Genomic DNA, 25,978 nt, shown 5'->3' on the forward strand with positions numbered 1-25,978 from the left:
TGTAGAGTAAACACCGGTCTAAACACCTGTAGAGTAAACACTGATCTAAACACCTGTAGAGTAAACACTGGTCTAAACAACAGTAGAGTAAACACTGGTCTAAACACCTGTAAACACCTGTAGAGTAAACACTGGTCTAAACACATGTAGAGTAAACACTGATCTAAACACCTGTAGAGTAAACACTGTACTAAACATCCGTAGAGTAAACACTGGTCTAAACACCTGTAGAGTAAACATTGGTCTAAACACCTGTAGAGTAAACACTGATCTAAACACCTGTAGAGTAAACACTGGTCTAAACACCTGTAGAGTAAACACTGGTCTAAACACCTGTAAAGTAAACACTGATCTAAACACCTGTAGAGTAAACACTGGTCTAAACACCTTTAAACACCTGTGGAGTAAACACTGATCTAAACACCTGTAGAGTAAACACTGGTCTAAACACCTGTAGAGTAAACACCGGTCTAAACACCTGTAGAGTAAACACTGATCTAAACACCTGTAGAGTAAACACTGGTCTAAACAACTATAAACACCTGTAGAGTAAACAGTGATCTAAACACCTGTAGAGTAAACACTGATCTAAACACCTGTAGAGTAAACACTGATCTAAACACCTGTAGAGTAAACACTGATCTAAACAACAGTAGAATAAACACTGATCGAAACACCTCTAAACACCTGTAGAGTAAACACTGGTCTAAACAACAGTAGAGTAAACACTGGTCTAAACACCTGTAAACACCTGTAGAGTAAACACTGGTCTAAACACATGTAGAGTAAACACTGATGTAAACACCTGTAGAGTAAACACTGTACTAAACATCCGTAGAGTAAACACTGGTCTAAACACCTGTAGAGTAAACACTGGTCTAAACACCTGTAGAGTAAACACCGATCTAAACACCTGTAGAGTAAACACTGATCTAAACACCTGTAGAGTAAACACTGGTCTAAACACCTGTAGAGTAAACACTGGTCTAAACACCTGTAGAGTAAACACTGGTCTAAACACCTGTAGAGTAAACACCGGTCTAAACACCTGTAGAGTAAACACTGATCTAAACACCTGTAGAGTAAACACTGATCTAAACACCTGTAGAGTAAACACTGATCTAAACACCTGTAGAGTAAATACTGATCTAAACAACTCTAAACACCTGTAGAGAAAACACTGATCTAAACACCTGTAGAGTAAACACTGATCTAAACACCTGTAGAGTAAACACTGATCTAAACACCTGTAGAGTAAACACTGGTCTAAACACCTGTAGAGTAAACACTGATCTAAACACCTGTAGAGTAAACACCTGTAAACACATGTAGATTAAACACAGGTCTAAACACCTGTAAACACCTGTGGAGTAAACACTGGTCTAAACACCTGTAGAGTAAACACCGGTCTAAACACCTGTAGAGTAAACACTGATCTAAACACCTGTAGAGTAAACACTGATCTAAACACCTTTAGAGTAAACACTGATCTAAACACCTGTAGAGTAAATACTGATCTAAACAACTCTAAACACCTGTAGAGAAAACACTGATCTAAACACCTGTAGAGTAAACACTGATCTAAACACCTGTAGAGTAAACACTGATCTAAACACCTGTAGAGTAAACACTGGTCTAAACACCTGTAGAGTAAACACTGATCTAAACACCTGTAGAGTAAACACCTGTAAACACATGTAGATTAAACACAGGTCTAAACACCTGTAAACACCTGTAGAGTAAACACTGGTCTAAACACCTGTAGAGTAAACACTGATCTAAACACCTGTAGAGTAAACACTGATCTAAACACCTGTAGAGTAAACACTGGTCTAAACACATGTAGAGTAAACACTGATCTAAACTCCTGTAGAGTAAACACTGGTCTAAACACATGTAGAGTAAACACTGATCTAAACACATGTAGAGTAAACACTGGTCGAAACACCTGTAGAGTAAACACAGGTCTAAACACCTGTAAACACCTGTAGAGTAAACACTGGTCTAAACACCTGTAAACACCTGTAGAGTAAACACTGATCTAAACACATGTAGAGTAAACACTGATCTAAACACCTGTAGAGTAAACACTGGTCTAAACACCTGTAGAGTAAACACTGATCTAAACACCTGTAGAGTAAACACTGATCTAAACACCTGTAGAGTAAACACTGGTCTAAACACCTGTAGAGTAAACACAGGTCTAAACACCTCTCAATTGGATAAAGTACATCTTAGTAATTATTTTAATTGTCTCTAATTAAACTATCTGGGGCAAACACTCGAAAATCGCTTCTGCCGCTTGTAAAACAAACTAACAAATGAATGTCTGTGTCGCCGCCGAGCTCTCAGATACCGTGCCAGTCTCTCACTCTATGAATGGTCACTGCTATCCGGATTCCTTGGGACGTCCTTATACTGAACCCTAAACCAACACTAAACTTAACCAATTTACATTTATACTTGATAGAGGTATGGATATCCCAAGGATTCTGAATAGCAAGGACCCTCTGGGAAAGTCTATGAACTGAACTGCTCTATTCGACTGAAGGGACATCCCAAGGTTCCCGAATAACACCTATGAACAACTCTTATTGGTTGTCTGATGTGGAACTGGTGACAACACAGTCTGTGATTGGCTAACAACATTTAGATCTGTATACAGTGAGATAAGATAACATACTATGCCATGCGGTATTGAGGGAAAGAGATGATCTTTAGATTGGGCATCATCTTTTCTAGGCCATTAGCGACAACAGGAAATACACAAGACGTAGGTTACACTTTAGTTCAAGGTGGCTACGTTGGAATGTCTGCTTGCACGTGAAAAATTGTACCTTTCTAACATTTATGGTTGAGATTGAATTAATATAAATATAAACTATGCACATTATGACTTTCAATAACACGCGATGCAGGCGTCACGCAGACGTTATTAAGGCGTTGGTATCATGTCATGTTAGTCAGACACGTAACGCAGACGTCACGCAGACGTTATTAAGGTGTTGGTATCATGTCATGTCAGGTTGTACGGTTGCCTAGGCTTAAATATGTCCTATATCACCCCCCATAACTGTCCCGAGTGGCCATCAGGGTCTTGCAGTGCCTGCCTCCAGTGCTCCGGTGGAGTGTGTCTTCAGCCATGGTGGCATCACACTGCGGCCTCATCGTGCACAAATGACTGACAGACTTTTATCAAATTTGGTCTTTTGCAAATGCAATGCTTCATAGGGCCCTGAGATAAGAGAAAGAATTTAACTGTTTATGCATTAATTACACACACACACACACACACACACACACACACACACACACACACACACACACACACACACACACACACACACACACACACACACACACACACACACACACACACACACACACAGTCTCCATGTTCAGGTTTTATCTCCCATCTTTGGATCTGTATTTTTTTCTCAAACATTCAGGCCAGTGTTCAAATTGTAGGCCTCAGTTCAGTAGCAGTTGTTTTGATGTGCCTTTTAATAAATGATTGTAACTTTATGGCAGGATTGTTTTAGGTGTCTAGATTATATCTGGAGAGAGAGAGCACTACAATATTTTGTTTTTTGTTGTCATATTGATATGTCTTTCTCATGGCTACTCATGTATTTCCATTGGAATATAAGTTTATTTGGAAAGCAATAAATATATACATATTTAAAAGCATTCATAATTTGCATAAATGTAATATACTGACTACTACTCTTGTTAAAAATATGAAATGGTATTAAATTTGGTGAAGAGCACAGTATGACTTGTTTAGGACTTGAGATTTGTCGGTCTTGACTTGGGACTTGACTGTCTTGACTTGAGACTTACTTACTGACTGACTTACTGACTGACTTTATTGTCCCCACGGGGAAATTTTGTTGCAGTGTCATGTACACGTTTAAAGTGGCGTTTAAATACAAAACAAAATTGACAATACAACTTTCATAACAGTTACATACCAATAAAATAAATAATAAGAATTATAATAAATAAAGAAATAAAACATTTAAAAAAAGCCTGCTGGCCTTACGGAGTCGATAGGAACATTAGCCCAAGCTATTTAGGAGGGATGTCACACCTGGCACAAATTATTGTCTGGTTCTTTTTTTCCAGCTGAGGGGTGCCCTATACCTGCGCCCAGAGGGGAGTCGTTCAAAGTCCGGGTACAGGGGGTGGCTTGGGTCTAAAATGATTTTGTGAGCCTTATGGAGAGCCCTGACCTTAAAGATCTCATCCAGGCCTGACTGTTTGACTCCAAGTACCTTGCGGAGGGCCCTGACCTTAAAGATCTCATCCAGGCCTGACTGTTTGACTCCAAGTACCTTGCGGAGGGCCCTGACCTTAAAGATCTCATCCAGGCCTGACTGTTTGACTCCAAGTACCTTGCAGAGGGCCCTGACCTTAAAGATCTCATCCAGGCGTGACTGTTTGACTCCCAGTACCTTGCGGAGGGCCCTGACCTTAAAGATCTCATCCAGGCCTGTCTGTTGGACTCCCAGTACCTTGCGGAGGGCCCTGACCTTAAAGATTTGTAAAACAGAGTCAATATAGTTCAGTCTACATTAAAAGATCCCAGCTTTTTGAGAAAGTACAGTCTCTGTTGGCTCTTTGTGTAGATCAGGTCTGTACATTTACTCCACTGAAGCTTATTGTCCAAGAGGACACCCTGATATTTGTATTCCTCTACAATCTCTATATTCTGACCTCTGATATATGTTGCAGTGGTAGATGTTGTACACCTCCTGAAGTCTATGCACATCTCTTTGGTATTATTGGTATTGAGGACCGAGTGTGATTCCTCACACCACTCTACAAAGTCATCTAGGACCGGGCCATGATGTTCCTCGTCATCATGCAACAGGCTGATCAAGGCAGTGTCATCAGCGAACTTAACGAGGTGTCTGTCAGGATGGGAACTAGTACAACTATTAGTGTACAAGATGTACAGGAGTGGGGACAAAACACATCCCTGAGGAGAGCCTGTGTTGGTGGTGGAGTGGGGACAAAACACCTCCCTGAGGAGAGCCTGTGTTGTTGGTGGAGTGGGGACAAAACAAATCCCTGAGGAGAGCCTGTGTTGGTGGTGGAGTGGGGACAAAACACCTCCCTGAGGAGAGCCTGTGTTGTTGGTGGAGTGGGGACAAAACAAATCCCTGAGGAGAGCCTGTGTTGGTGGTGGAGTGGGGACAAAACAAATCCCTGAGGAGAGCCTGTGTTGGTGGTGGAGTGGGGACAAAACACATCCCTGAGGAGAGCCTGTGTTGGTGGTGGAGTGGGGACAAAACACATCCCTGAGGAGAGCCTGTGTTGGTGGTGGAGTGGGGACAAAACACATCCCTGAGGAGTGCCTGTGTTGGTGGTGGAGTGGGGACAAAACACATCCCTGAGGAGAGCCTGTGTTGGTATTGCGTATATCCGACACGTGGGGACCTATTTTCATTCGCTGTGAGCGTTGGCTCAGGAAGTCCAACAGCCACAAAACCAGCCCCCCATCTAAGGAGAAGTCCCGAATGAGTCTCTGTGCCAGAATGTAGGGCTGGATTGTGTTGAAGGCAGAAGAAAAGTCAACAGACAGAACCCTGACATGGGATTTGGCACCCTCCAGATGTCTATAGACCATGTTAAGGAGGGTAAGAATGGCATCATCAACTCCTCTGCTAGGCTGATAGGCAAACTGAAATGGGTCGAGAAGCCTCTGGGTGACGCTGAGAATATGACTTTTCACAATTTTCTCAAGGCATTTCATTACTAAGGATGTCAAGGCAACAGGGCTGTAAGCATTCAGCACAGAGGGATTAGATGCTTTAGGAATTTGTATAATTATTGAGTTTATCCACAATACTGGCACGTGTTGCTGGTTGAGCGAGGATTGGAAAAATGTCTGTTAAAACACCAGCCAGTTGTTCAGCACAGTGCTTTAACACGTCCACTTGTTTTGTCTGGGCCTGGGCTTTGTTTTGTCTGGGCCTGGGCTTTGTTTTGTCTGGGCCTGGGCTTTTGTATGTGTTACATGCCCTGAACAACTTTAAAACATCAGACTGTTAAGCAACAACTCTCTCAAACATCTATAATGATGCTTCCATTTGTCTTTGACTTGACTTGGGACTTGTCTGTCTTGACTTGAGACTTACTTGTGACTTGTGAAACAATGACTTGGTCCCACCTCTGCTAATTGTGATGCTGTCCTGGGGCTCTGTGGGGTTTGTTTGTGAACAGAGCCCCAGGACCAGCTTGCTAAGGGGACTCCTCTCCTGGTTCATCTCTCTGTAGGTGATGGCTTTATTATGGAAGGTTTGGGAATCGCTTCCTTTTAGGTGGTTGTAGAATTGAACTGCTCTTTTCAGGATTTTGATCATGAGAGGGTATCGGCCTAATTCCACTCTGCTCCCCTCTCTCTCTCTCTCTCTCTCTCTCATGATTCAGAGAAAGCGGTGAGCGGAAAATCATTAACAACAGCAACCCCAACAGAAGCAATGACAACCGATTCAGCCGCTGGTAAGAAACCTGTGTGTGTGTGTGTGTTACTAGTGTGTTAGTGTGTGTTCTCCAGGTGTGCTGGTGTATATCGGGACAGGTCTGGGGATGGTGGTGTGTGTGTTACTAGTGTGTTAGTGTGTGTTCTCCACGTGTGCTGGTGTATATCGGGACAGGTCTGGGGATGGTGGTGTGTGTGTGTTACTAGTGTGTTAGTGTGTGTTCTCCAGGTGTGCTGGTGTATATCGGGACAGGTCTGGGGATGGTGGTGTGTGTGTGTTACTAGTGTGTTACTGTGTGTTCTCCAGGTGTGCTGGTGTATATCGGGACAGGTCTGGGGATGGTGGTGTGTGTGTAACTAGTGTGTTAGTGTGTGTTCTCCAGGTGTGCGGGTGTATATCAGGGCAGGTCTGGGGATGGTGGTGTGTGTGTGTTACTAGTGTGTTAGTGTGTGTTCTCCAGGTGTGCTGGTGTACATCAGGGCAGGTCTGGGGATGGTGGTGTGTGTGTGTGTAACTAGTGTGTTACTGTGTGTTCTCCAGGTGTGCTGGTGTATATCGGGACAGGTCTGGGGATGGTGGTGTGTGTGTTACTAGTGTGTTACTGTGTGTTCTCCAGGTGTGCTGGTGTATATCGGGACAGGTCTGGGGATGGTGGTGTGTGTGTGTTACTAGTGTGTTAGTGTGTGTTCTCCAGGTGTGCTGGTGTATATCAGGGCAGGTCTGGGGATGGTGGTGTGTGTGTTACTAGTGTGTTAGTGTGTGTTCTCCAGGTGTGCTGGTGTATATCAGGGCAGGTCTGGGGATGGTGTGTGTGTGTGTGTGTTACTAGTGTGTTAGTGTGTGTTCTCCAGGTGTGCTGGTGTATATCGGGACAGGTCTGGGGATGGTGGTGTGTGTGTTACTAGTGTGTTAGTGTGTGTTCTCCAGGTGTGCTGGTGTATATTGGGACAGGTCTGGGGATGGTGTGTGTGTGTGTTACTAGTGTGTTACTGTGTGTTCTTCAGGTGTGCTGGTGTATATCAGGACAGGTCTGGGGATGGTGTGTGTGTGTGTGTTACTAGTGTGTTAGTGTGTGTTCTCCAGGTGTGCTGGTGTATATCAGGGCAGGTCTGGGGATGGTGGTGTGTGTGTGTTACTAGTGTGTTAGTGTGTGTTCTCCAGGTGTGCTGGTGTATATCGGGACAGGTCTGGGGATGGTGGTGTGTGTGTGTTACTAGTGTGTTACTGTGTGTTCTCCAGGTGTGCTGGTGTATATCAGGACAGGTCTGGGGATGGTGGTGTGTGTGTTACTAGTGTGTTACTAGTGTGTTAGTGTGTGTTCTCAAGGTGTGCTGGTGTATATCAGGGCAGGTCTGGGGATGGTGGTGTGTGTGTGTTACTAGTGTGTTAGTGTGTGTTCTCCAGGTGTGCTGGTGTATATCAGGGCAGGTCTGGGGATGGTGGTGTGTGTGTTACTAGTGTGTTAGTGTGTGTTCTCCAGGTGTGCTGGTGTATATCGGGAACGGTATGGGGATGGTGGTGTGTGTGTTACTAGTGTGTTAGTGTGTGTTCTCCAGGTGTGCTGGTGTATATCGGGACAGGTCTGGGGATGGTGGTGTGTGTGTGTTACTAGTGTGTTAGTGTGTGTTCTCCAGGTGTGCTGGTGTATATCGGGACAGGTCTGGGGATGGTGGTGTGTGTGTTACTAGTGTGTTAGTGTGTGTTCTCCAGGTGTGCTGGGGTATATCGGGACAGGTCTGGGGATGGTGGTGTGTGTGTGTTACTAGTGTGTTACTGTGTGTTCTCCAGGTGTGCTGGTGTATATCGGGACAGGTCTGGGGATGGTGGTGTGTGTGTTACTAGTGTGTTAGTGTGTGTTCTCCAGGTGTGCTGGTGTATATCGGGACAGGTCTGGGGATGGTGGTGTGTGTGTTACTAGTGTGTTAGGTGTGTGTTCTCCAGGTGTGCTGGTGTATATCGGGACAGGTCTGGGGATGGTGGTGTGTGTGTTACTAGTGTGTTAGTGTGTGTTCTCCAGGTGTGCTGGTGTATATCGGGACAGGTCTGGGGATGGTGGTGTGTGTGTGTTACTAGTGTGTTACTGTGTGTTCTCCAGGTGTGCTGGTGTATATCGGGACAGGTCTGGGGATGGTGGTGTGTGTGTTACTAGTGTGTTAGTGTGTGTTCTCCAGGTGTGCTGGTGTATATCGGGACAGGTCTGGGGATGTGGTGTGTGTGTTACTAGTGTGTTAGTGTGTGTTCTCCAGGTGTGCTGGTGTATATCGGGACAGGTCTGGGGATGGTGGTGTGTGTGTGTTACTAGTGTGTTAGTGTGTGTTCTCCAGGTGTGCTGGTGTATATCGGGACAGGTCTGGGGATGGTGGTGTGTGTGTTACTAGTGTGTTAGTGTGTGTTCTCCAGGTGTGCTGGTGTATATCGGGACAGGTCTGGGGATGGTGGTGTGTGTGTTACTAGTGTGTTAGTGTGTGTTCTCCAGGTTAGCTGGTGTATATCGGGACAGGTCTGGGGATGGTGGTGTGTGTGTTACTAGTGTGTTAGTGTGTGTTCTCCAGGTGTGCTGGTGTATATCGGGACAGGTCTGGGGATGGTGGTGTGTGTGTTACTAGTGTATTAGTGTGTGTTCTCCAGGTGTGCTGGTGTATATTGGGACAGGTCTGGGGATGGTGGTGTGTGTGTGTTACTAGTGTGTTAGTGTGTGTTCTCCAGGTGTGCTGGTGTATATCGGGACAGGTCTGGGGATGGTGGTGTGTGTGTAACTAGTGTGTTAGTGTGTGTTCTCCACGTGTGCTGGTGTATATCGGGACAGGTCTGGGGATGGTGGTGTGTGTGTTACTAGTGTGTTACTGTGTGTTCTCCAGGTGTGCTGGTGTATATCGGGACAGGTCTGGGGATGGTGGTGTGTGTGTTACTAGTGTGTTACTGTGTGTTCTCCAGGTGTGCTGGTGTATATCGGGACAGGTCTGGGGATGGTGGTGTGTGTGTTACTAGTGTGTTAGTGTGTGTTCTCCAGGTGTGCTGGTGTATATCGGGACAGGTCTTGGGATGGTGGTGTGTGTGTTACTAGTGTGTTACTGTGTGTTCTCCAGGTGTGCTGGTGTATATCGGGACAGGACTGGGGATGGTGGTGTGTGTGTTACTAGTGTGTTAGTGTGTGTTCTCCAGGTGTGCTGGTGTATATCGGGACAGGTCTAGGGATGGTGGTGTGTGTGTTACTAGTGTGTTAGTGTGTGTTCTCCAGGTGTGCTGGTGTATATCGGGACAGGTCTGGGGATGGTGGTGTGTGTGTAACTAGTGTGTTAGTGTGTGTTCTCCAGGTGTGCTGGTGTATATCGGGACAGGTCTGGGGATGGTGGTGTGTGTGTTACTAGTGTGTTACTGTGTGTTCTCCAGGTGTGCTGGTGTATATCGGGACAGGTCTGGGGATGGTGGTGTGTGTGTTACTAGTGTGTTACTGTGTGTTCTCCAGGTGTGCTGGTGTATATCGGGACAGGTCTGGGGATGGTGGTGTGTGTGTTACTAGTGTGTTAGTGTGTGTTCTCCAGGTGTGCTGGTGTATATCGGGACAGGTCTGGGGATGGTGGTGTGTGTGTTACTAGTGTGTTACTGTGTGTTCTCCAGGTGTGCTGGTGTATATCGGGACAGGACTGGGGATGGTGGTGTGTGTGTTACTAGTGTGTTAGTGTGTGTTCTCCAGGTGTGCTGGTGTATATCGGGACAGGTCTAGGGATGGTGGTGTGTGTGTTACTAGTGTGTTAGTGTGTGTTCTCCAGGTGTGCTGGTGTATATCGGGACAGGTCTGGGGATGGTGGTGTGTGTGTTACTAGTGTGTTACTGTGTGTTCTCCAGGTGTGCTGGTGTATATCGGGACAGGTCTGGGGATGGTGGTGTGTGTGTTACTAGTGTGTTACTGTGTGTTCTCCAGGTGTGCTGGTGTATATCGGGACAGGTCTGGGGATGGTGGTGTGTGTGTTACTAGTGTGTTAGTGTGTGTTCTCCAGGTGTGCTGGTGTATATCGGGACAGGTCTGGGGATGGTGGTGTGTGTGTTACTAGTGTGTTACTGTGTGTTCTCCAGGTGTGCTGGTGTATATCGGGACAGGACTGGGGATGGTGGTGTGTGTGTTACTAGTGTGTTAGTGTGTGTTCTCCAGGTGTGCTGGTGTATATCGGGACAGGTCTGGGGATGGTGGTGTGTGTGTTACTAGTGTGTTAGTGTGTGTTCTCCAGGTGTGCTGGTGTATATCGGGACAGGTCTGGGGATGGTGGTGTGTGTGTTACTAGTGTGTTAGTGTGTGTTCTCCAGGTGTGCTGGTGTATATCGGGACAGGTCTGGGGATGGTGGTGTGTGTGTGTTACTAGTGTGTTACTGTGTGTTCTCCAGGTGTGCTGGTGTATATCGGGACAGGTCTGGGGATGGTGGTGTGTGTGTTACTAGTGTGTTAGTGTGTGTTCTCCAGGTGTGCTGGTGTATATCGGGACAGGTCTGGGGATGGTGGTGTGTGTGTTACTAGTGTGTTACTGTGTGTTCTCCAGGTGTGCTGGTGTATATCGGGACAGGACTGGGGATGGTGGTGTGTGTGTTACTAGTGTGTTAGTGTGTGTTCTCCAGGTGTGCTGGTGTATATCGGGACAGGTCTGGGGATGGTGGTGTGTGTGTTACTAGTGTGTTAGTGTGTGTTCTCCAGGTGTGCTGGTGTATATCGGGACAGGTCTGGGGATGGTGGTGTGTGTGTTACTAGTGTGTTAGTGTGTGTTCTCCAGGTGTGCTGGTGTATATCGGGACAGGTCTGGGGATGGTGTGTGTGTGTGTTACTAGTGTGTTACTGTGTGTTCTCCAGGTGTGCTGGTGTATATCAGGGCAGGTCTGGGGATGGTGGTGTGTGTGTTACTAGTGTGTTACTGTGTGTTCTCCAGGTGTGCTGATGTATATCAGGGCAGGTCTGGGGATGGTGGTGTGTGTGTTACTAGTGTGTTACTGTGTGTTCTCCAGGTGTGCTGGTGTATATCGGGACAGGTCTGGGGATGGTGGTGTGTGTGTGTTACTAGTGTGTTACTGTGTGTTCTCCAGGTGTGCTGGTGTATATCGGGACAGGTCTGGGGATGGTGGTGTGTGTGTAACTAGTGTGTTAGTGTGTGTTCTCCAGGTGTGCGGGTGTATATCAGGGCAGGTCTGGGGATGGTGGTGTGTGTGTGTTACTAGTGTGTTAGTGTGTGTTCTCCAGGTGTGCTGGTGTACATCAGGGCAGGTCTGGGGATGGTGGTGTGTGTGTGTGTAACTAGTGTGTTACTGTGTGTTCTCCAGGTGTGCTGGTGTATATCGGGACAGGTCTGGGGATGGTGGTGTGTGTGTTACTAGTGTGTTACTGTGTGTTCTCCAGGTGTGCTGGTGTATATCGGGACAGGTCTGGGGATGGTGGTGTGTGTGTGTTACTAGTGTGTTAGTGTGTGTTCTCCAGGTGTGCTGGTGTATATCAGGGCAGGTCTGGGGATGGTGGTGTGTGTGTTACTAGTGTGTTAGTGTGTGTTCTCCAGGTGTGCTGGTGTATATCAGGGCAGGTCTGGGGATGGTGTGTGTGTGTGTGTGTTACTAGTGTGTTAGTGTGTGTTCTCCAGGTGTGCTGGTGTATATCGGGACAGGTCTGGGGATGGTGGTGTGTGTGTTACTAGTGTGTTAGTGTGTGTTCTCCAGGTGTGCTGGTGTATATTGGGACAGGTCTGGGGATGGTGTGTGTGTGTGTTACTAGTGTGTTACTGTGTGTTCTTCAGGTGTGCTGGTGTATATCAGGACAGGTCTGGGGATGGTGTGTGTGTGTGTGTTACTAGTGTGTTAGTGTGTGTTCTCCAGGTGTGCTGGTGTATATCAGGGCAGGTCTGGGGATGGTGGTGTGTGTGTGTTACTAGTGTGTTAGTGTGTGTTCTCCAGGTGTGCTGGTGTATATCGGGACAGGTCTGGGGATGGTGGTGTGTGTGTGTTACTAGTGTGTTACTGTGTGTTCTCCAGGTGTGCTGGTGTATATCAGGACAGGTCTGGGGATGGTGGTGTGTGTGTTACTAGTGTGTTACTAGTGTGTTAGTGTGTGTTCTCAAGGTGTGCTGGTGTATATCAGGGCAGGTCTGGGGATGGTGGTGTGTGTGTGTTACTAGTGTGTTAGTGTGTGTTCTCCAGGTGTGCTGGTGTATATCAGGGCAGGTCTGGGGATGGTGGTGTGTGTGTTACTAGTGTGTTAGTGTGTGTTCTCCAGGTGTGCTGGTGTATATCGGGAACGGTATGGGGATGGTGGTGTGTGTGTTACTAGTGTGTTAGTGTGTGTTCTCCAGGTGTGCTGGTGTATATCGGGACAGGTCTGGGGATGGTGGTGTGTGTGTGTTACTAGTGTGTTAGTGTGTGTTCTCCAGGTGTGCTGGTGTATATCGGGACAGGTCTGGGGATGGTGGTGTGTGTGTTACTAGTGTGTTAGTGTGTGTTCTCCAGGTGTGCTGGGGTATATCGGGACAGGTCTGGGGATGGTGGTGTGTGTGTGTTACTAGTGTGTTACTGTGTGTTCTCCAGGTGTGCTGGTGTATATCGGGACAGGTCTGGGGATGGTGGTGTGTGTGTTACTAGTGTGTTAGTGTGTGTTCTCCAGGTGTGCTGGTGTATATCGGGACAGGTCTGGGGATGGTGGTGTGTGTGTTACTAGTGTGTTAGTGTGTGTTCTCCAGGTGTGCTGGTGTATATCGGGACAGGTCTGGGGATGGTGGTGTGTGTGTTACTAGTGTGTTAGTGTGTGTTCTCCAGGTGTGCTGGTGTATATCGGGACAGGTCTGGGGATGGTGGTGTGTGTGTGTTACTAGTGTGTTACTGTGTGTTCTCCAGGTGTGCTGGTGTATATCGGGACAGGTCTGGGGATGGTGGTGTGTGTGTTACTAGTGTGTTAGTGTGTGTTCTCCAGGTGTGCTGGTGTATATCGGGACAGGTCTGGGGATGGTGGTGTGTGTGTTACTAGTGTGTTAGTGTGTGTTCTCCAGGTGTGCTGGTGTATATCGGGACAGGTCTGGGGATGGTGGTGTGTGTGTTACTAGTGTGTTAGTGTGTGTTCTCCAGGTGTGCTGGTGTATATCGGGACAGGTCTGGGGATGGTGGTGTGTGTGTTACTAGTGTGTTAGTGTGTGTTCTCCAGGTGTGCTGGTGTATATCGGGACAGGTCTGGGGATGGTGGTGTGTGTGTTACTAGTGTGTTAGTGTGTGTTCTCCAGGTTAGCTGGTGTATATCGGGACAGGTCTGGGGATGGTGGTGTGTGTGTTACTAGTGTGTTAGTGTGTGTTCTCCAGGTGTGCTGGTGTATATCGGGACAGGTCTGGGGATGGTGGTGTGTGTGTTACTAGTGTATTAGTGTGTGTTCTCCAGGTGTGCTGGTGTATATTGGGACAGGTCTGGGGATGGTGGTGTGTGTGTGTTACTAGTGTGTTAGTGTGTGTTCTCCAGGTGTGCTGGTGTATATCGGGACAGGTCTGGGGATGGTGGTGTGTGTGTAACTAGTGTGTTAGTGTGTGTTCTCCACGTGTGCTGGTGTATATCGGGACAGGTCTGGGGATGGTGGTGTGTGTGTTACTAGTGTGTTACTGTGTGTTCTCCAGGTGTGCTGGTGTATATCGGGACAGGTCTGGGGATGGTGGTGTGTGTGTTACTAGTGTGTTACTGTGTGTTCTCCAGGTGTGCTGGTGTATATCGGGACAGGTCTGGGGATGGTGGTGTGTGTGTTACTAGTGTGTTAGTGTGTGTTCTCCAGGTGTGCTGGTGTATATCGGGACAGGTCTTGGGATGGTGGTGTGTGTGTTACTAGTGTGTTACTGTGTGTTCTCCAGGTGTGCTGGTGTATATCGGGACAGGACTGGGGATGGTGGTGTGTGTGTTACTAGTGTGTTAGTGTGTGTTCTCCAGGTGTGCTGGTGTATATCGGGACAGGTCTAGGGATGGTGGTGTGTGTGTTACTAGTGTGTTAGTGTGTGTTCTCCAGGTGTGCTGGTGTATATCGGGACAGGTCTGGGGATGGTGGTGTGTGTGTAACTAGTGTGTTAGTGTGTGTTCTCCAGGTGTGCTGGTGTATATCGGGACAGGTCTGGGGATGGTGGTGTGTGTGTTACTAGTGTGTTACTGTGTGTTCTCCAGGTGTGCTGGTGTATATCGGGACAGGTCTGGGGATGGTGGTGTGTGTGTTACTAGTGTGTTACTGTGTGTTCTCCAGGTGTGCTGGTGTATATCGGGACAGGTCTGGGGATGGTGGTGTGTGTGTTACTAGTGTGTTAGTGTGTGTTCTCCAGGTGTGCTGGTGTATATCGGGACAGGACTGGGGATGGTGGTGTGTGTGTTACTAGTGTGTTACTGTGTGTTCTCCAGGTGTGCTGGTGTATATCGGGACAGGACTGGGGATGGTGGTGTGTGTGTTACTAGTGTGTTAGTGTGTGTTCTCCAGGTGTGCTGGTGTATATCGGGACAGGTCTAGGGATGGTGGTGTGTGTGTTACTAGTGTGTTAGTGTGTGTTCTCCAGGTGTGCTGGTGTATATCGGGACAGGTCTGGGGATGGTGGTGTGTGTGTTACTAGTGTGTTACTGTGTGTTCTCCAGGTGTGCTGGTGTATATCGGGACAGGTCTGGGGATGGTGGTGTGTGTGTTACTAGTGTGTTACTGTGTGTTCTCCAGGTGTGCTGGTGTATATCGGGACAGGTCTGGGATGGTGGTGTGTGTGTTACTAGTGTGTTAGTGTGTGTTCTCCAGGTGTGCTGGTGTATATCGGGACAGGTCTGGGGATGGTGGTGTGTGTGTTACTAGTGTGTTACTGTGTGTTCTCCAGGTGTGCTGGTGTATATCGGGACAGGACTGGGGATGGTGGTGTGTGTGTTACTAGTGTGTTAGTGTGTGTTCTCCAGGTGTGCTGGTGTATATCGGGACAGGTCTGGGGATGGTGGTGTGTGTGTTACTAGTGTGTTAGTGTGTGTTCTCCAGGTGTGCTGGTGTATATCGGGACAGGTCTGGGGATGGTGGTGTGTGTGTTACTAGTGTGTTAGTGTGTGTTCTCCAGGTGTGCTGGTGTATATCGGGACAGGTCTGGGGATGGTGGTGTGTGTGTTACTAGTGTGTTACTGTGTGTTCTCCAGGTGTGCTGGTGTATATCGGGACAGGTCTGGGGATGGTGGTGTGTGTGTTACTAGTGTGTTAGTGTGTGTTCTCCAGGTGTGCTGGTGTATATCGGGACAGGTCTGGGGATGGTGGTGTGTGTGTTACTAGTGTGTTACTGTGTGTTCTCCAGGTGTGCTGGTGTATATCGGGACAGGACTGGGGATGGTGGTGTGTGTGTTACTAGTGTGTTAGTGTGTGTTCTCCAGGTGTGCTGGTGTATATCGGGACAGGTCTGGGGATGGTGGTGTGTGTGTTACTAGTGTGTTAGTGTGTGTTCTCCAGGTGTGCTGGTGTATATCGGGACAGGTCTGGGGATGGTGGTGTGTGTGTTACTAGTGTGTTAGTGTGTGTTCTCCAGGTGTGCTGGTGTATATCGGGACAGGTCTGGGGATGGTGGTGTGTGTGTGTTACTAGTGTGTTACTGTGTGTTCTCCAGGTGTGCTGGTGTATATCAGGGCAGGTCTGGGGATGGTGGTGTGTGTGTTACTAGTGTGTTACTGTGTGTTCTCCAGGTGTGCTGATGTATATCAGGGCAGGTCTGGGGATGGTGGTGTGTGTGTTACTAGTGTGTTAGTGTGTGTTCTCCAGGTGTGCTGGTGTATATCGGGACAGGTCTGGGGATGGTGGTGTGTGTGTTACTAGTGTGTTAGTGTGTGTTCTCCAGGTGTGCTGGTGTATATCGGGACAGGTCTGGGGATGGTGGTGTGTGTGTGTTACTAGTGTGTTACTGTGTGTTCTCCAGGTGTGCTGGTGTATATCGGGAAGGTCTGGGGATGGTGGTGTGTGTGTTACTAGTGTGTTAGTGTGTGTTCTCCAGGTGTGCTGGTGTATATCGGGACAGGTCTGGGGATGGTGGTGTGTGTGTTACTAGTGTGTTACTGTGTGTTCTCCAGGTGTGCTGGTGTATATCGGGACAGGACTGGGGATGGTGGTGTGTGTGTTACTAGTGTGTTAGTGTGTGTTCTCCAGGTGTGCTGGTGTATATCGGGACAGGTCTAGGGATGGTGGTGTGTGTGTTACTAGTGTGTTAGTGTGTGTTCTCCAGGTGTGCTGGTGTATATCGGGACAGGTCTGGGGATGGTGGTGTGTGTGTAACTAGTGTGTTAGTGTGTGTTCTCCAGGTGTGCTGGTGTATATCGGGACAGGTCTGGGGATGGTGGTGTGTGTGTTACTAGTGTGTTACTGTGTGTTCTCCAGGTGTGCTGGTGTATATCGGGACAGGTCTGGGGATGGTGGTGTGTGTTTTACTAGTGTGTTACTGTGTGTTCTCCAGGTGTGCTGGTGTATATCGGGACAGGTCTGGGGATGGTGGTGTGTGTGTTACTAGTGTGTTAGTGTGTGTTCTCCAGGTGTGCTGGTGTATATCGGGACAGGTCTGGGGATGGTGGTGTGTGTGTTACTAGTGTGTTAGTGTGTGTTCTCCAGGTGTGCTGGTGTATATCGGGACAGGACTGGGGATGGTGGTGTGTGTGTTACTAGTGTGTTAGTGTGTGTTCTCCAGGTGTGCTGGTGTATATCGGGACAGGTCTAGGGATGGTGGTGTGTGTGTTACTAGTGTGTTAGTGTGTGTTCTCCAGGTGTGCTGGTGTATATCGGGACAGGTCTGGGGATGGTGGTGTGTGTGTTACTAGTGTGTTAGTGTGTGTTCTCCACGTGTGCTGGTGTATATCGGGACAGGTCTGGGGATGGTGGTGTGTGTGTTACTAGTGTGTTAGTGTGTGTTCTCCAGGTGTGCTGGTGTATATCGGGACAGGTCTGGGGATGGTGGTGTGTGTGTTACTAGTGTGTTAGTGTGTGTTCTCCAGGTGTGCTGGTGTATATCGGGACAGGTCTGGGGATGGTGGTGTGTGTGTGTTACTAGTGTGTTACTGTGTGTTCTCCAGGTGTGCTGGTGTATATCGGGACAGGTCTGGGGATGGTGGTGTGTGTGTTACTAGTGTGTTAGTGTGTGTTCTCCAGGTGTGCTGGTGTATATCGGGACAGGTCTGGGGATGGTGGTGTGTGTGTTACTAGTGTGTTACTGTGTGTTCTCCAGGTGTGCTGGTGTATATCGGGACAGGACTGGGGATGGTGGTGTGTGTGTTACTAGTGTGTTAGTGTGTGTTCTCCAGGTGTGCTGGTGTATATCGGGACAGGTCTGGGGATGGTGGTGTGTGTGTTACTAGTGTGTTAGTGTGTGTTCTCCAGGTGTGCTGGTGTATATCGGGACAGGTCTGGGGATGGTGGTGTGTGTGTTACTAGTGTGTTAGTGTGTGTTCTCCAGGTGTGCTGGTGTATATCGGGACAGGTCTGGGGATGGTGTGTGTGTGTGTTACTAGTGTGTTACTGTGTGTTCTCCAGGTGTGCTGGTGTATATCAGGGCAGGTCTGGGGATGGTGGTGTGTGTGTTACTAGTGTGTTACTGTGTGTTCTCCAGGTGTGCTGATGTATATCAGGGCAGGTCTGGGGATGGTGGTGTGTGTGTTACTAGTGTGTTAGTGTGTGTTCTCCAGGTGTGCTGGTGTATATCGGGACAGGTCTGGGGATGGTGGTGTGTGTGTTACTAGTGTGTTAGTGTGTGTTCTCCAGGTGTGCTGGTGTATATCGGGACAGGTCTGGGGATGGTGGTGTGTGTGTGTTACTAGTGTGTTACTGTGTGTTCTCCAGGTGTGCTGGTGTATATCGGGACAGGTCTGGGGATGGTGGTGTGTGTGTTACTAGTGTGTTAGTGTGTGTTCTCCAGGTGTGCTGGTGTATATCGGGACAGGTCTGGGGATGGTGGTGTGTGTGTTACTAGTGTGTTACTGTGTGTTCTCCAGGTGTGCTGGTGTATATCGGGACAGGACTGGGGATGGTGGTGTGTGTGTTACTAGTGTGTTAGTGTGTGTTCTCCAGGTGTGCTGGTGTATATCGGGACAGGTCTAGGGATGGTGGTGTGTGTGTTACTAGTGTGTTAGTGTGTGTTCTCCAGGTGTGCTGGTGTATATCGGGACAGGTCTGGGGATGGTGGTGTGTGTGTAACTAGTGTGTTAGTGTGTGTTCTCCAGGTGTGCTGGTGTATATCGGGACAGGTCTGGGGATGGTGGTGTGTGTGTTACTAGTGTGTTACTGTGTGTTCTCCAGGTGTGCTGGTGTATATCGGGACAGGTCTGGGGATGGTGGTGTGTGTTTTACTAGTGTGTTACTGTGTGTTCTCCAGGTGTGCTGGTGTATATCGGGACAGGTCTGGGGATGGTGGTGTGTGTGTTACTAGTGTGTTAGTGTGTGTTCTCCAGGTGTGCTGGTGTATATCGGGACAGGTCTGGGGATGGTGGTGTGTGTGTTACTAGTGTGTTACTGTGTGTTCTCCAGGTGTGCTGGTGTATATCGGGACAGGACTGGGGATGGTGGTGTGTGTGTTACTAGTGTGTTAGTGTGTGTTCTCCAGGTGTGCTGGTGTATATCGGGACAGGTCTAGGGATGGTGGTGTGTGTGTTACTAGTGTGTTAGTGTGTGTTCTCCAGGTGTGCTGGTGTATATCGGGACAGGTCTGGGGATGGTGGTGTGTGTGTTACTAGTGTGTTAGTGTGTGTTCTCCACGTGTGCTGGTGTATATCGGGACAGGTCTGGGGATGGTGGTGTGTGTGTTACTAGTGTGTTAGTGTGTGTTCTCCAGGTGTGCTGGTGTATATCGGGACAGGTCTGGGGATGGTGGTGTGTGTGTTACTAGTGTGTTAGTGTGTGTTCTCCAGGTGTGCTGGTGTATATCGGGACAGGTCTGGGGATGGTGGTGTGTGTGTTACTAGTGTGTTACTGTATGTTCTCCAGGTGTGCTGGTGTATATCGGGACAGGACTGGGGATGGTGGTGTGTGTGTTACTAGTGTGTTAGTGTGTGTTCTCCAGGTGTGCTGGTGTATATCGGGACAGGTCTGGGGATGGTGGTGTGTGTGTTACTAGTGTGTTAGTGTGTGTTCTCCAGGTGTGCTGGTGTATATCGGGACAGGTCTGGGGATGGTGGTGTGTGTGTTACTAGTGTGTTAGTGTGTGTTCTCCAGGTGTGCTGGTGTATATCGGGACAGGTCTGGGGATGGTGGTGTGTGTGTGTTACTAGTGTGTTACTGTGTGTTCTCCAGGTGTGCTGGTGTATATCGGGACAGGTCTGGGGATGGTGGTGTGTGTGTTACTAGTGTGTTAGTGTGTGTTCTCCAGGTGTGCTGGTGTATATCGGGACAGGTCTGGGGATGGTGGTGTGTGTGTTACTAGTGTGTTACTGTGTGTTCTCCAGGTGTGCTGGTGTATATCGGGACAGGACTGGGGATGGTGGTGTGTGTGTGTTACTAGTGTGTTAGTGTGTGTTCTCCAGGTGTGCTGGTGTATATCGGGACAGGTCTGGGGATGGTGGTGTGTGTGTTACTAGTGTGTTAGTGTGTGTTCTCCAGGTGTGCTGGTGTATATCGGGACAGGTCTGGGGATGGTGGTGTGTGTGTTACTAGTGTGTTAGTGTGTGTTCTCCAGGTGTGCTGGTGTATATCGGGACAGGTCTGGGGATGGTGTGTGTGTGTGTTACTAGTGTGTTACTGTGTGTTCTCCAGGTGTGCTGGTGTATATCAGGGCAGGTCTGGGGATGGTGGTGTGTGTGTTACTAGTGTGTTACTGTGTGTTCTCCAGGTGTGCTGGTGTATATCAGGGCAGGTCTGGGGATGGTGGTGTGTGTGTTACTAGTGTGTTAGTGTGTGTTCTCCAGGTGTGCTGGTGTATATCGGGACAGGTCTGGGGATGGTGGTGTGTGTGTTACTAGTGTGTTAGTGTGTGTTCTCCAGGTGTGCTGGTGTATATCGGGACAGGTCTGGGGATGGTGGTGTGTGTGTGTTACTAGTGTGTTACTGTGTGTTCTCCAGGTGTGCTGGTGTATATCGGGACAGGTCTGGGGATGGTGGTGTGTGTGTTACTAGTGTGTTAGTGTGTGTTCTCCAGGTGTGCTGGTGTATATCGGGACAGGTCTGGGGATGGTGGTGTGTGTGTTACTAGTGTGTTACTGTGTGTTCTCCAGGTGTGCTGGTGTATATCGGGACAGGACTGGGGATGGTGGTGTGTGTGTTACTAGTGTGTTAGTGTGTGTTCTCCAGGTGTGCTGGTGTATATCGGGACAGGTCTAGGGATGGTGGTGTGTGTGTTACTAGTGTGTTAGTGTGTGTTCTCCAGGTGTGCTGGTGTATATCGGGACAGGTCTGGGGATGGTGGTGTGTGTGTAACTAGTGTGTTAGTGTGTGTTCTCCAGGTGTGCTGGTGTATATCGGGACAGGTCTGGGGATGGTGGTGTGTGTGTTACTAGTGTGTTACTGTGTGTTCTCCAGGTGTGCTGGTGTATATCGGGACAGGTCTGGGGATGGTGGTGTGTGTTTTACTAGTGTGTTACTGTGTGTTCTCCAGGTGTGCTGGTGTATATCGGGACAGGTCTGGGGATGGTGGTGTGTGTGTTACTAGTGTGTTAGTGTGTGTTCTCCAGGTGTGCTGGTGTATATCGGGACAGGTCTGGGGATGGTGGTGTGTGTGTTACTAGTGTGTTACTGTGTGTTCTCCAGGTGTGCTGGTGTATATCGGGACAGGACTGGGGATGGTGGTGTGTGTGTTACTAGTGTGTTAGTGTGTGTTCTCCAGGTGTGCTGGTGTATATCGGGACAGGTCTAGGGATGGTGGTGTGTGTGTTACTAGTGTGTTAGTGTGTGTTCTCCAGGTGTGCTGGTGTATATCGGGACAGGTCTGGGGATGGTGGTGTGTGTGTTACTAGTGTGTTAGTGTGTGTTCTCCACGTGTGCTGGTGTATATCGGGACAGGTCTGGGGATGGTGGTGTGTGTGTTACTAGTGTGTTAGTGTGTGTTCTCCAGGTGTGCTGGTGTATATCGGGACAGGTCTGGGGATGGTGGTGTGTGTGTTACTAGTGTGTTAGTGTGTGTTCTCCAGGTGTGCTGGTGTATATCGGGACAGGTCTGGGGATGGTGGTGTGTGTGTGTTACTAGTGTGTTACTGTGTGTTCTCCAGGTGTGCTGGTGTATATCGGGACAGGTCTGGGGATGGTGGTGTGTGTGTTACTAGTGTGTTAGTGTGTGTTCTCCAGGTGTGCTGGTGTATATCGGGACAGGTCTGGGGATGGTGGTGTGTGTGTTACTAGTGTGTTACTGTGTGTTCTCCAGGTGTGCTGGTGTATATCGGGACAGGACTGGGGATGGTGGTGTGTGTGTTACTAGTGTGTTAGTGTGTGTTCTCCAGGTGTGCTGGTGTATATCGGGACAGGTCTGGGGATGGTGGTGTGTGTGTTACTAGTGTGTTAGTGTGTGTTCTCCAGGTGTGCTGGTGTATATCGGGACAGGTCTGGGGATGGTGGTGTGTGTGTTACTAGTGTGTTAGTGTGTGTTCTCCAGGTGTGCTGGTGTATATCGGGACAGGTCTGGGGATGGTGTGTGTGTGTGTTACTAGTGTGTTACTGTGTGTTCTCCAGGTGTGCTGGTGTATATCAGGGCAGGTCTGGGGATGGTGGTGTGTGTGTTACTAGTGTGTTACTGTGTGTTCTCCAGGTGTGCTGGTGTATATCAGGGCAGGTCTGGGGATGGTGGTGTGTGTGTTACTAGTGTGTTAGTGTGTGTTCTCCAGGTGTGCTGGTGTATATCGGGACAGGTCTGGGGATGGTGGTGTGTGTGTTACTAGTGTGTTAGTGTGTGTTCTCCAGGTGTGCTGGTGTATATCGGGACAGGTCTGGGGATGGTGGTGTGTGTGTGTTACTAGTGTGTTACTGTGTGTTCTCCAGGTGTGCTGGTGTATATCGGGACAGGTCTGGGGATGGTGGTGTGTGTGTTACTAGTGTGTTAGTGTGTGTTCTCCAGGTGTGCTGGTGTATATCGGGACAGGTCTGGGGATGGTGGTGTGTGTGTTACTAGTGTGTTACTGTGTGTTCTCCAGGTGTGCTGGTGTATATCGGGACAGGACTGGGGATGGTGGTGTGTGTGTTACTAGTGTGTTAGTGTGTGTTCTCCAGGTGTGCTGGTGTATATCGGGACAGGTCTAGGGATGGTGGTGTGTGTGTTACTAGTGTGTTAGTGTGTGTTCTCCAGGTGTGCTGGTGTATATCGGGACAGGTCTGGGGATGGTGGTGTGTGTGTAACTAGTGTGTTAGTGTGTGTTCTCCAGGTGTGCTGGTGTATATCGGGACAGGTCTGGGGATGGTGGTGTGTGTGTTACTAGTGTGTTACTGTGTGTTCTCCAGGTGTGCTGGTGTATATCGGGACAGGTCTGGGGATGGTGGTGTGTGTTTTACTAGTGTGTTACTGTGTGTTCTCCAGGTGTGCTGGTGTATATCGGGACAGGTCTGGGGATGGTGGTGTGTGTGTTACTAGTGTGTTAGTGTGTGTTCTCCAGGTGTGCTGGTGTATATCGGGACAGGTCTGGGGATGGTGGTGTGTGTGTTACTAGTGTGTTAGTGTGTGTTCTCCAGGTGTGCTGGTGTATATCGGGACAGGACTGGGGATGGTGGTGTGTGTGTTACTAGTGTGTTAGTGTGTGTTCTCCAGGTGTGCTGGTGTATATCGGGACAGGTCTAGGGATGGTGGTGTGTGTGTTACTAGTGTGTTAGTGTGTGTTCTCCAGGTGTGCTGGTGTATATCGGGACAGGTCTGGGGATGGTGGTGTGTGTGTTACTAGTGTGTTAGTGTGTGTTCTCCACGTGTGCTGGTGTATATCGGGACAGGTCTGGGGATGGTGGTGTGTGTGTTACTAGTGTGTTAGTGTGTGTTCTCCAGGTGTGCTGGTGTATATCGGGACAGGTCTGGGGATGGTGGTGTGTGTGTTACTAGTGTGTTAGTGTGTGTTCTCCAGGTGTGCTGGTGTATATCGGGACAGGTCTGGGGATGGTGGTGTGTGTGTTACTAGTGTGTTACTGTATGTTCTCCAGGTGTGCTGGTGTATATCGGGACAGGACTGGGGATGGTGGTGTGTGTGTTACTAGTGTGTTAGTGTGTGTTCTCCAGGTGTGCTGGTGTATATCGGGACAGGTCTGGGGATGGTGGTGTGTGTGTTACTAGTGTGTTAGTGTGTGTTCTCCAGGTGTGCTGGTGTATATCGGGACAGGTCTGGGGATGGTGGTGTGTGTGTTACTAGTGTGTTAGTGTGTGTTCTCCAGGTGTGCTGGTGTATATCGGGACAGGTCTGGGGATGGTGGTGTGTGTGTTACTAGTGTGTTAGTGTGTGTTCTCCAGGTGTGCTGGTGTATATCGGGACAGGTCTGGGGATGGTGGTGTGTGTGTGTTACTAGTGTGTTACTGTGTGTTCTCCAGGTGTGCTGGTGTATATCGGGACAGGTCTGGGGATGGTGGTGTGTGTGTTACTAGTGTGTTAGTGTGTGTTCTCCAGGTGTGCTGGTGTATATCGGGACAGGTCTGGGGATGGTGGTGTGTGTGTTACTAGTGTGTTACTGTGTGTTCTCCAGGTGTGCTGGTGTATATCGGGACAGGACTGGGGATGGTGGTGTGTGTGTTACTAGTGTGTTAGTGTGTGTTCTCCAGGTGTGCTGGTGTATATCGGGACAGGTCTGGGGATGGTGGTGTGTGTGTTACTAGTGTGTTAGTGTGTGTTCTCCAGGTGTGCTGGTGTATATCGGGACAGGTCTGGGGATGGTGGTGTGTGTGTTACTAGTGTGTTAGTGTGTGTTCTCCAGGTGTGCTGGTGTATATCGGGACAGGTCTGGGGATGGTGTGTGTGTGTGTTACTAGTGTGTTAGTGTGTGTTCTCCAGGGTGCTGGTGTATATCAGGGCAGGTCTGGGGATGGTGGTGTGTGTGTTACTAGTGTGTTACTGTGTGTTCTCCAGGTGTGCTGGTGTATATCAGGGCAGGTCTGGGGATGGTGGTGTGTGTGTGTTACTAGTGTGTTAGTGTGTGTTCTCCAGGTGTGCTGGTGTATATCGGGGACAGGTCTGGGGATGGTGGTGTGTGTGTTACTAGTGTGTTAGTGTGTGTTCTCCAGGTGTGCTGGTGTATATCGGGACAGGTCTGGGGATGGTGGTGTGTGTGTTACTAGTGTGTTAGTGTGTGTTCTCCAGGTGTGCTGGTGTATATCGGGACAGGTCTGGGGATGGTGGTGTGTGTGTTACTAGTGTGTTAGTGTGTGTTCTCCAGGTGTGCTGGTGTATATCGGGACAGGTCTGGGGATGGTGGTGTGTGTGTTACTAGTGTGTTAGTGTGTGTTCTCCAGGTGTGCTGGTGTATATCGGGACAGGTCTGGGATGGTGGTGTGTGTGTTACTAGTGTGTTAGTGTGTGTTCTCCAGGTGTGCTGGTGTATATCGGGACAGGTCTGGGGATGGTGGTGTGTGTGTTACTAGTGTGTTAGTGTGTGTTCTCCAGGTGTGCTGGTGTATATCGGGACAGGTCTGGGGATGGTGGTGTGTGTGTTACTAGTGTGTTAGTGTGTGTTCTCCAGGTGTGCTGGTGTATATCGGGACAGGTCTGGGGATGGTGGTGTGTGTGTTGGTCCTCGTTCTCCTCATATTCATCAGACAAAGGAACAGAACAAAAATAACTGGTGAGACACATGTTGTTTTACTATCCTTGTGGGGACCAAACAATTGATTCCCATTCAAAATCCTATTTTCCCTAACATCTTACCCTTAACCTAACCCTTAACCTAACATCTAACCCTAAACCTAACCCTTAACCTAACATCTAAACCTAAACCTTTAACCTAACATCTAACCCTAAACCTTTAACCTAACATCTAACCCTAAACCTTTAACCTAACATCTAACCCTAAACCTAACCCTTAACCTAACATCTAACCCTAAACCTTTAACCTAACATCTAACCCTAAACCTTTAACCTAACATCTAACCCTGAATCTAACCCTTAACCTAACATCTAACCCTAAACCTAACCCTTAACCTAACATCTAACCCTATACCTTTAACCTAACATCTAACCCTAAACCTAACCCTTAACCTAAAATCTAAACCTAACCCTTAACCTAACATCTAACCCTAAACCTAACCCTTAACATAATGCCAAACCCTAAACCCTAATTGTAACACTAACCCTAATTCTTACCCTAACCATAAACCAAATCCTAAACTTAACCTAACCCTAATTCAAACCCTAACCCTAAACTTAACCCCTTAGCCTAATATAGCCTTTTTCCTTGTTGGGACCCGTGACTTGTCCCCACTTGTCTGAATTTTCCATGTTTTACTATCCTTGTGAGGACGTCTGGTCCCCACAAGGATGGTAAAACCAAACACACACACACACACACACACACACACACACACACACACACACACACACACACACACACACACACACACACACACACACACACACACACACACAC

At 48.5% G+C, this 25,978-nt stretch overlaps 1 protein-coding gene across 3 annotated transcripts in view; it reads left to right on the forward strand.

The window, feature by feature from the left end:
* The window catches only part of LOC115147641 (CMRF35-like molecule 5), a 54,088-nt gene that overhangs the window by 27,205 nt on the left and 905 nt on the right, over window positions 1-25,978 (forward strand). For 2 of the 3 annotated variants that reach the window (XM_029689925.1, XM_029689926.1), the window contains 2 exons: window positions 6,439-6,510; window positions 25,076-25,177. In XM_029689925.1, coding sequence (XP_029545785.1) covers window positions 6,439-6,510; window positions 25,076-25,177 — 174 coding nt within the window. The remainder of the gene's footprint in view (window positions 1-6,438; window positions 6,511-25,075; window positions 25,178-25,978) is intronic. The other variant, XM_029689927.1, reaches the window with a different exon arrangement.

The sequence above is a fragment of the Salmo trutta genome, chromosome 14, assembly GCF_901001165.1.
Source record: "Salmo trutta chromosome 14, fSalTru1.1, whole genome shotgun sequence".
Classification (NCBI taxonomy): Eukaryota; Metazoa; Chordata; class Actinopteri; order Salmoniformes; family Salmonidae; genus Salmo; species Salmo trutta.